This window comes from Anomaloglossus baeobatrachus, chromosome 10 (assembly GCF_048569485.1).
Source record: "Anomaloglossus baeobatrachus isolate aAnoBae1 chromosome 10, aAnoBae1.hap1, whole genome shotgun sequence".
Lineage (NCBI taxonomy): Eukaryota > Metazoa > Chordata > Amphibia > Anura > Aromobatidae > Anomaloglossus > Anomaloglossus baeobatrachus.
This window is the reverse complement of record NC_134362.1, coordinates 28,648,104-28,658,948: the sequence shown is the minus strand read 5'-3', so window position 1 is coordinate 28,658,948 and position 10,845 is coordinate 28,648,104. Positions and strand designations below refer to the sequence as shown.

The window sequence follows — 10,845 nt, the reverse complement described above, 5'->3', positions numbered from 1 at the left end:
CGGTGGTCCAGTGGGGTCCATATTTTTATGCATATTTTTAGACATGCACAAAAGTGCGGTAAGCAACACTTTTTGTTCATCTTTGAAAAAACAGATACCACTGAACAGAGGCCAAACGGAGTCTGGAGTAAATCTGCTGCATCATTAGTGAATGGATCTGTTGCGGGTTTCACCTGAATCACATATCTCAGTGATGTAGATGGAAACCCTGATGTAAGTGCTCAACATAGAGCATTGTATAAATGGGAACTGATCCAAAATGTTTTCAATTTTAAATTCAGCAAAATTCCCTGCAATTGACACCATGGGTGTTTTCCAGAGATTAAATGATCACTACATAGATAAATACATAGATGAATTCTTAAAGGCGGGTAATTTCCAAAATGTGGTCACTTGAGGGGATTTCTTCTGTTCTGGCACTTAGCAGCTCTGGAAATGTAATCAGCAAACTATTGTAGAAAAATCTGTGCTCCAAAAATCAAATGGCGCTCCTTCCCTCCTGACCCTTGTGATGTGGCCAAACAGTACTATACAGTCACGTGTGGCATTGACACTTTCAGGAGAATTTGTGCAATGCATTATGGGGCCTTTTTTTGCTATTCCTTTTGTGAAAATTGAAAATCTGGGGTTAAAACAACATTTTAGTGGTAAAAAAAAATTTTCTTCACTGCCCAATAGTATAAAATTTTGTGACATCTTTAGTTTCAATTTGCTTACTGAAGCCCAGATGAATTCATTGAGGGGTGTAGTTTGTAAAATGGGGAAATTGGGTCAGTTGTGGTGGTTTTCTGCTGTTCTGACATCTCAGGGGCTCTGCCAATGGGACATGGCTGCCACAAACCATTGCAAGTAAATCTGCACTCCAATATGACGCTCCTTCCCTTCTTCACTCTGCACTGTGCCTGAAAAGTAGTTTTCCACCACATGAGGTATCAGCGTACTCAGGAGGAATTGCACAACAAATTGTATAGTGCATTTTTTTCCTGATACCCTTGTGAAAAAGGGTTATCTGGTTGAAGTAACAATTTTTGTGGTATTTTTTTTTTTTTTTTATTTTCACTTCTCAACGTTATAAAATTCTGTGAAGCACCCAGGGGTTCAAGATGCTCAACAACCATCTAGATAAATTCCCTGAGGAGTCTAGTTTTCAAAACGGGGTCACTTGTGAGGGAACTCAACTGTTTAGGCACCTCAGGGGCTCTCCAAACGTAATAAGGCGTCTGCTAATGATTCCGGCAAATTTTGCAGTGAAATGGCGCTCCTTCCCTTCTGAGCCCTGCCGTGTGCCCAAACAGTAGATTTCCACCACATATGAGGTATCAGCGTACTCAGGAGAAATTGCCTGACAAATTGTATAGTGCATTTTTTCCTGATACCCTTGTGAAAAAAAGGCTATCGGATTGAAGTAACAATTTTTGTGGCAAAAATGTATTTTTTTATTTTCACGGCTCAACATTATAAACTTCTGTGAAGCCTGCGAGGGTTCAAGGTGCTCACTGAACATCTATATAAATTCCTTGAGGGGGTCTATTTTCCAAAATTGAGTCACTTGTGGGGGAGCTCCACTCTTTAGGCAACTTAGGGGGTCTCCAAATGCGACATGGCGTCCACTAATGATTTCAGCTAATTTTGCTTTCAAAAAGTCAAATGGCACGCCTTCCCTTCCGAGCCCTGCCGTGCTCCCAAACAGTTGATTTCCAACACATATGAGCTATCAGAGTTCTCAGGAGAAATTGCACAATAATGTTTTTGGTGCATTTGTCCTGATACCCTTGTAAAAATGCAAAAGTTTATGGCTAAAGTAAAATTTTGTGGAAACAAATTAAAATTTATTTATTTTTTTTTCCCTTCCACATTACTTAGTTTCTGTGAAGCACCTAAAGGGTTAATAAACTTCTTGGATGTGGTTTTTAGCAGTGTGATGTGTGTAGTTTTCAGAATGGGGTCACTTTTTGGGTATTTTCTGTCACCTTGGCCTTTCAAAGTCACTTCAAATGGGATGTGGTCCCTAAAAAAAAAAGGTTTGTAAATACAATGATGTTTCAAAAATTGCGCTGATGTAAAGTAGATGTGAGAATTCTTATTTAGTAGCTATTCGGTGTGATATAGTTTTCGGATTTATGGGCATAAAATTTCAAAGTTTGAAAATTGCTATATTTTCAACATTTTTGCCAAATTTCTGATATTTTCACAAATACACGCAAAAAATATTGTCCTAATTTTACCCCTTTCTTAAAGTACAGTAAGTCATGAAAAAAACAATATCAGAATCACTGGGATCCGTTGAAGTGTTCCAGTGACAGTTCAAAATTGCAAAAAATGTCCCGGTCACGAAGGTGAAAACCATGCTCTGGGGTAAAGGGGTTAAAGGTATGTTCACTTGCAGTATACACATATTTAAAGGGAACCAGTCACCAGGATTTTCATATATAACCTAAAGCCAGTGCTATACTGGCGCTATCAGGCTGATTCTCCACATACAGTGCTATACTAGCTCTATCAGGCTGATTCTCCACATACAGTGCTATACTGGCACTATCAGGCTGATTCTGTACATACAGTGCTATACTGGCACTATCAGGCTGATTCTATACATACAGTGCTATACTGGCGCTATCAGGCTGATTCTATACATACAGTGCTATACTGGCACTATCAGGCTGATTCTCCACATACAGTGCTATACTGGCACTATCAGGCTGATTCTATACATACAGTGCTATACTGGCGCTATCAGGCTGATTCTATACATACAGTGCTATACTGGCGCTATCAGGCTGATTCTCCACATACAGTGCTATACTAGCTCTATCAGGCTGATTCTCCACATACAGTGCTATACTGGCACTATCAGGCTGATTCTATACATACAGTGCTATACTGGCACTATCAGGCTGATTCTATACATACAGTGCTATACTGGCACTATCAGGCTGATTCTATACATAGAGTGCTATACTGGCACTATCAGGCTGATTCTATACATACAGTGCTATACTGGCACTATCATGCTGATTCTCCACATACAGTGCTATACTGGCACTATCAGGCTGATTCTATACATACAGTGCTATACTGGCACTATCAGGCTGATTCTCCACATACAGTGCTATACTAGCTCTATCAGGCTGATTCTATACATACAGTGCTATACTGGCACTATCAGGCTGATTCTACACATACAGTGCTATACTGGCACTATCAGGCTGATTCTCCACATACAGTGCTATACTGGCACTATCAGGCTGATTCTCCACATACAGTGCTATACTGGCACTATCAGGCTGATTCTATACATACAGTGCTATACTGGCACTATCAGGCTGATTCTATACATACAGTGCTATACTGGCACTATCAGGCTGATTCTCCACATACAGTGCTATGCTGGCACTATCAGGCTGATTCTATACATACAGTGCTATACTGGCACTATCAGGCTGATTCTATACATACAGTGCTATACTGGCACTATCAGGCTGATTCTCCACATACAGTGCTATACTGGCACTATCAGGCTGATTCTATACATACAGTGCTATACTGGCGCTATCAGGCTGATTCTATACATACAGTGCTATACTGGCACTATCAGGCTGATTCTCCACATACAGTGCTATACTGGCACTATCAGGCTGATTCTATACATACAGTGCTATACTGGCGCTATCAGGCTGATTCTATACATACAGTGCTATACTGGCGCTATCAGGCTGATTCTCCACATACAGTGCTATACTAGCTCTATCAGGCTGATTCTCCACATACAGTGCTATACTGGCACTATCAGGCTGATTCTATACATACAGTGCTATACTGGCACTATCAGGCTGATTCTATACATACAGTGCTATACTGGCACTATCAGGCTGATTCTATACATAGAGTGCTATACTGGCACTATCAGGCTGATTCTATACATACAGTGCTATACTGGCACTATCATGCTGATTCTCCACATACAGTGCTATACTGGCACTATCAGGCTGATTCTATACATACAGTGCTATACTGGCACTATCAGGCTGATTCTCCACATACAGTGCTATACTAGCTCTATCAGGCTGATTCTATACATACAGTGCTATACTGGCACTATCAGGCTGATTCTACACATACAGTGCTATACTGGCACTATCAGGCTGATTCTCCACATACAGTGCTATACTGGCACTATCAGGCTGATTCTCCACATACAGTGCTATACTGGCACTATCAGGCTGATTCTATACATACAGTGCTATACTGGCACTATCAGGCTGATTCTATACATACAGTGCTATACTGGCACTATCAGGCTGATTCTCCACATACAGTGCTATGCTGGCACTATCAGGCTGATTCTATACATACAGTGCTATACTGGCACTATCAGGCTGATTCTATACATACAGTGCTATACTGGCACTATCAGGCTGATTCTCCACATACAGTGCTATACTGGCACTATCAGGCTGATTCTATACATACCTGTAGTTGTCAGCTCGGATGTAGGCTTTGAAATCCAAGAAAGTAAAGTTTATAAAATCAGCAACTTCTTGAGTGACAGCAGCTGAGGATCAGATAATATCTGGGGGGGATATTCATAGTTATCCCCTCCCCCTGTTAGAATTAGCATAAGTATTATACAATCGATTAAATTTTGACTTGCAGGACCTGTGGCGAGGTCATACCCATGTGACCAGAAGGGGGCGGGGCCTCAGCCAGCAAAGATTATACCAGAAAGCAACATTTTTCTATTGGCTGAGACCCCACCCCCTTTGGTCACATGGGTATGACCTCACCACAGGTCCTGCTAGCCAGCAGCCAGCCTACCATTATCGAGGGCCTAAAGATGGCAAAATTTTAATCATATTTGCAATCGTGTAGCCCATTCTAATAAATGGTATAAAAAAAAATTATGTGAGGGGGTTGTAGGATGTTGTTAGTAAATTAAATAATCATCAACTACTTTCCAGGTAAATTAGAAATCAACACAACTGACGTCTTTATGGAGGCCTTACTGGGGGATAATGTGACTATTCCTTGCCACTTGTCTGGCTACAAAACTTCTCATTTGGATCTTTCTATGGTTTCTGTGCTCTGGACTAAAGTGGAAGAAGAAGAACTTGTCTATATGTTCAGCGGTGGACGTCATACCCCAAAAAGACGGGGGTCACTTATGCCAGACAGTGGACTTATAGGAGGAGATGCCAGTCTGTACCTACCCGACCTTCAGTTCAGCGATGGAGGAGAATACATCTGTTCTGTTATCGTCACGCCTGATAAAGCAACAAGTAAAGTCACTCTGCAGATATCAGGTAAGAGCAGGGGCGGACGCAGACAGAAGAGACCCCTATGCCAGAACAATATATGGGCCCTTTACAGTCTAATGGCTCATTATAATGCACAGTTCCTCCTGCTTTGGAGGTGGTAGTGGCCCCCTTACATGTTGGGCCCCTGTGCAGCTGCTCAGGTTGCAGCATTGCTATGTCTGCCTTAGGGTAAGTGCTGCTATCAGAGACACACGGGAGGCCATAGCTCATAGAGTAGACAGTATAATGCATCTGTGTATCGAAGAAGTGGACCTAAAGGGTCTTCCTTGCTTGTACAGCTCCATTTGTTCCACTCTTTTGAGACCCTTTAATGTCATATGCTGGTTTTATTTATTTTGAGCTGGTTTGAGTTCCTGCCAAAAGACACAAAAAAGTTACTTAATTATATAATGGGCAAGTAAATAAATTAATGAGAAACAACTGGCACATTAAAGATCAGCAGCAAATCAAGCCGGCAACGTGGATAATAATTGTAAAAGTACAAAGTACAAAATACAAGTTAATATGAGACACAGAGAGGGAAACTCCCGCTCCTCCTCTCCCTGTCGCGCGCAGCTGCATCAGTGGCCTGCTGGCCCGGCTCAGTCGGCGTCACTATCGCCTGCGCGGTTTCCAGGTGACGCGTCCCCGTTTTCCGCGCATGCGCGCTACCGATTGGGGCGTTGACGGCTGACAGTGCGGGGAACCAGCCGCGATTGGTCCAGTCACGCTGACGTTGTGGGGGTGGAGCAGCTGGAGCGACCGAGCGCCATGTATAAATACACATGGCTGCTTCATAGCGTTCCACCTCCCCCTGATGAAATGATCTTACTTCTCTGATCGTGAAACGTATGCGTCGGGGCTCTCTCTCCAGGGGGTCCTCCTCGCTGCTATTCAAGCCTGTTCTGTAAACTATTATGGGTATGTTTACCTAACTGTTTGGGCTTCTGCCTTTACTGGTGTCCTTAAACTAATCTTGACTTTTACTGGCATCTTTTGAGCACCGCCTTGTGGCTAATCCCTGTATTTTTAATACAGAAATAGGTTTTTGCATTGATTGTGTCATTATGTCACTTTAGAGTCTCTGTTTTTACCAGCATTTTTTTTAAATGTATATTTGCGATACTTTTGATACTATTATGTCTGTACATATACAGTGTTTCTCTGTTACTTCAGAGTGCACATTTTCATTACTGCAATCTATCCAGTGCTGGTTTATATGACTCTTTGTACATTAATTCACTTGCTAAAACCCCTGTATCTATGATCTCTGTAAAGGGGGTGCTCCTGTCCGTTTTAATATGATATACTTTAGGACCCAGACTGCCAGTTTCCCTCTCTGTGTCTCATATTAAAGGGAACCTGTCATCAAAAATTTAGCTTGAAACCTAAAAGTTTCCCCCTCTGCAGCTCCTGGGCTGCATTCTAGAAAGGTTCCTGTACTTTTTGTGGCCCCTTTTAAACCAAATTAAATACTTTATAAACTTGTACCTTTTGCTTTGCAAATTTTGTAAATCGTCCATGGGGGCGGGCTCTCTGCTGACCGTTGCTGTTCCTCCAGCACATTGACGCCGTCCCCCCACGCTCCATTTCATCCATCAGGATGCCGCCCTGTCACAAGCACGAGATTATGGGCGGCGCTGTGATTGCATCGCAAGTGCCCGCCCATAATCTCGTGGACGCGCTTTCCCCACTGCCTCCAGCGTTCTGCGCAAGCGCTCGCCGGCCGAATTACCTGACGTCACCTCCTTCCATCTTACCCTGCAGCAGGGCAAGATGGGAAAGAGGTGACGTCGGGTCATCTGGCCAGCAAGCGCTTGCGCAGAACGCTGGAGGAAGAGGGGAAAGTGCGGTCACGAGGTTATGGGCGGCACTTGCTGATGACACTCACAGCGCCGCCCATAACCTCGTGCCTGCGCAAAACGTCACCAGCGGTCACACGTGCACACAGTGCACAGTCCCGCTACAGTCGCACAGCGCATGCACGGGACCACGGGCGCCCAGGGGCGGCGTCCTGAGATATGAAATTCAGCGTTGGGGGGGGCGGTGTAAATCTGCTGGAGGAACAGCAACGGTCAGCAGAGAGCCCGCCCCCATGGACGATTTATAAAATTTACATAGCAAAAGGTACAAGTTTATAAAGTATTTAATTTGGTTTAAAAGGAGCCACAAAAAGTACAGGAACCTGCTAGAATGCAGCCCAGGAGCTGCAGAGGGGGAACTTTTAGGTTTCAAGCTAAATTTCTGATGACAGGTTCCCTTTAACTTGTATTTTGTACTTTGTACTTTTACAATTATCTACATTGCCGTCTTGATTTGCTGCTGATCTTTAATGCGCCAGTTGTTTCTCATTAAATTATTTACTTGCACTTTACTCTTTGTCCTCCTGTTTTTGTAAATGCTTTGAGTGTGCCAATACAGGTGCCATGTTTTGGTTTTCCTGTTTTCTTACTCTTTGGTCAATTCCTGCATTAATTATATAATGGGTTAATCCTACTTTACTCACAAGATCTCACCTGGAGCCTGACTGTAATATAAGTAAAGTAAGTTTAATTAATCTCAATTACTGTATGTTTTATAAAATATAAGCCCCCATTCACTTTTAAAAAAAAAAGTCATTAAATTTTTTTTTTTAATAATTATTATTTTTTTTTAATACATTCAACATTACCCATAGAATAAATGTAAAATAATATACAAACTGCACAGAGTATTTAGTTAATAATAATAAAAAATAAATTCTGACATATGTGCTCTTCTTTTTTTTTTTTTTCTTGCCTCCAAAAATGTAAGAGATAATAGGTAAGTCAATAAGTTAAAGGTACCCCTAATCAAAAATGGTACCCATAAGGCGACTTTGGCCAGGACACTGGTCGCACATGCAGAGATCGCAATGTGCTGCTGGTATATTGCACTGTAATAAAAAATGAAAAATGGCCCTTTAGGGGGTTAAATACCATATTTCTTTGTCGCTCCTTATTGGGAGACCCAGACAATTGGGTGTATAGCTTATGCCTCCGGAGGCCACACAAAGTATTACACTAAAAGTGTAAAGCCCCTCCCCTTCAGCCTATACACCCCCGTACTGCTACGGGCTCATCAGTTTTTATGCTTTGTGCGAAGGAGGTCAGACATGCACGCATAGCTCCACAGCTTAGTCAGCAGCAGCTGCTGACTATGTCGGATGGAAGAAAAGAGGGCCCATAACAGGGCCCCCAGCATGCTCCCTTCTCACCCCACTCTTGTCGGCGGTGTTGTTAAGGTTGAGGTATCCATTGCGGGTACGGAGGCTGGAGCCCACATGCTGCTTTCCTTCCCCATCCCTCAATTAGGGCTCTGGGTGAAGTGCGATCCTTTCGGTCTCCAGGCACAGGAGACCGTGCTCCATCCACAGCTCCTGAGGACCATGCTGGATAGGAGCCGAGTATCGTTCAGGGACATGGCCCTGCTACTTTGAGGTACTCTGTGTCCCCGTGGGGACCGCGCACAGCAACACTCCAGCATTGCTGGGTGTGCTAGTGCACCGGGGACAGCAGCGCTGACTGCGTTTGTGCCATTACACACTTCAGCGTCGCTGAGTGTGTTCGTGTAGGGGGACTGCCGCGCTGACCGCCGCTGCCATGGTTATCACTGCGGCGCGGCTGGGACTGTTAGTGCGCCGGGGACTTCCGCGCCGACCGCGCTTATAGTGGGGCACCAGTTCCCGCACTTTTCTGGGTCACGCCCACGGCTCCCTCCTCTCCTCAGGACGCCGGCAGCCATTCCTCTCAGCTCTGCTAACGCTGGAGAGGAGAGACAAGCTCAGGGAGACCCAGGCAGGATTTCTGGTGCCCACACGACTGCTTTGCGAAGGCGGTAAGCAGCACCTGTGGTGCTGGCCCCACTAGTGCAGAAGTGTACTTATAGATTACATGATTATAGACTATACTTTACACTGTATGGTGCACTGTTGATTTTTGTCTATATACCCTCCTGTATTGCTCAGAGGAGACAACAGCATGTCGTCCACAAATAGCAAGGGTGCCAAAGCACAGACTTACTATGCTGCCTGTGCAGCATGTACGGCTATACTGCCGGCAGGTTCCACTGACCCTCATTGTGTGCAATGCTCGGCCCCTGTGGCACTTTCTCAGCCGGAGCCTCTGCTAAGGGCGGCCCAGGGAGAACCACCTGTTAACACTGCCCAGGTGACAGGGACGGAGTTTGCAGTTTTTACTGAAAGACTTTCTGAAACTATGGCTAAGATATTAGAAGCCTTGCAGTCCAGGCCGGCATCTCAAGCCAGGGGCACTGTGGAATCATTGCCCCCTGGTCCCCCTCAGTTGGAACAGCAATGTCCTCCCGGGGTGTCTCATGGATCCCAGGGTGAGGTCTCTGACACGGACCGCAGCCCCAGACCGATTAAGCGAGCTCGCTCGCTATGATATCCCCTCGACATCATCACAATGTTCAGGGTCTCAGCGAGAGGACTCTCTGTATGATGAAGCGGAGGTAGCTGATCAGGATTCTGATCCTGAAGCCGCTCTCAACCTTGATACTCCTGATGGGGACGCCATAGTGAATGATCTTATTGCGTCCATCAATGAAATGTTGGACATTTCTCCCTCAGCTCCTCCAGTGGAGGAGTCAGCTTCTCAGCAGGAGAAATTCCGTTTCAGGTTTCCCAAGCGTACAAAGAGTATGTTTCTGGACCACTCTGACTTCAGAGAGGCAGTCCAGAAACACCGAGCTTGTCCAGATAAGCGTTTTTCCAAGCGCCTTAAGGATACACGTTACCCTTTCCCCCCTGACGTGGTCAAGGGCTGGACTCAGTGTCCCAAGGTGGATCCTCCAATCTCCAGACTTGCGGCTAGATCCATAGTTGCAGTGGAAGATGGAGCTTCACTCAAGGATGCCACTGACAGACAGATGGAGCTCTGGTTGAAATCCATCTATGAAGCTATCGGCGCGTCTTTTGCTCCAGCATTCGCAGCCGTATGGGCACTCCAAGCTATCTCAGCTGGTCAGGCGCAAATTGACGCACTCACACGTACGTCTGCGCCGCAGGTGGCGTCTATAACCTCTCAAACGTCGGCATTTGCGTCCTACGCTATTAATGCTGTCCTGGACTCTGCGAGCCGTACGGCGGTTGCAGCCGACAATTCGGTGGCAATACGCAGGGCCTTGTGGCTGCGGGAATGGAAGGCAGATTCGGCTTCCAAAAAGTGCTTAACTGGATTGCCATTTTCTGGCGACCGTTTGTTTGGTGAGAGATTGGATGAAATCATCAAACAATCCAAGGGAAAGGAAACATCCTTACCCCAGGCCAAACCAAAAACACCCCAACAGAGGAGGGGACAGTCGAGGTTTCGGTCCTTTCGGGGTGCGGGCAGGTCCCAATTCTCCTCGTCCAAAAGGCCTCAGAAGGATCAGAGGAACTCCGACGCATGGCGGTCTAAATCACGCCCTAAAAAGACCGCCGGAGGTGCCGCTACTAAGGCGGCTTCCTCATGACTTACGGCCTCCTCACACCGCATCCTCGGTCGGTGGCAGGCTCTCCCGCTTTTGCGAC

General features: G+C 45.2%; 1 gene segment (V, D, J or C); it reads left to right on the top strand.

Moving 5' to 3' along the window:
• The first annotated feature begins 304 nt into the window (after positions 1-304).
• LOC142254311 (Ig heavy chain C region-like) overlaps positions 305-10,845 on the top strand; it is a 30,927-nt gene continuing 20,386 nt past the window's right edge. Inside the window, 2 exon segments of the C gene segment in view lie at positions 305-371; positions 4,959-5,300. Coding sequence covers positions 305-371; positions 4,959-5,300 — 409 coding nt within the window.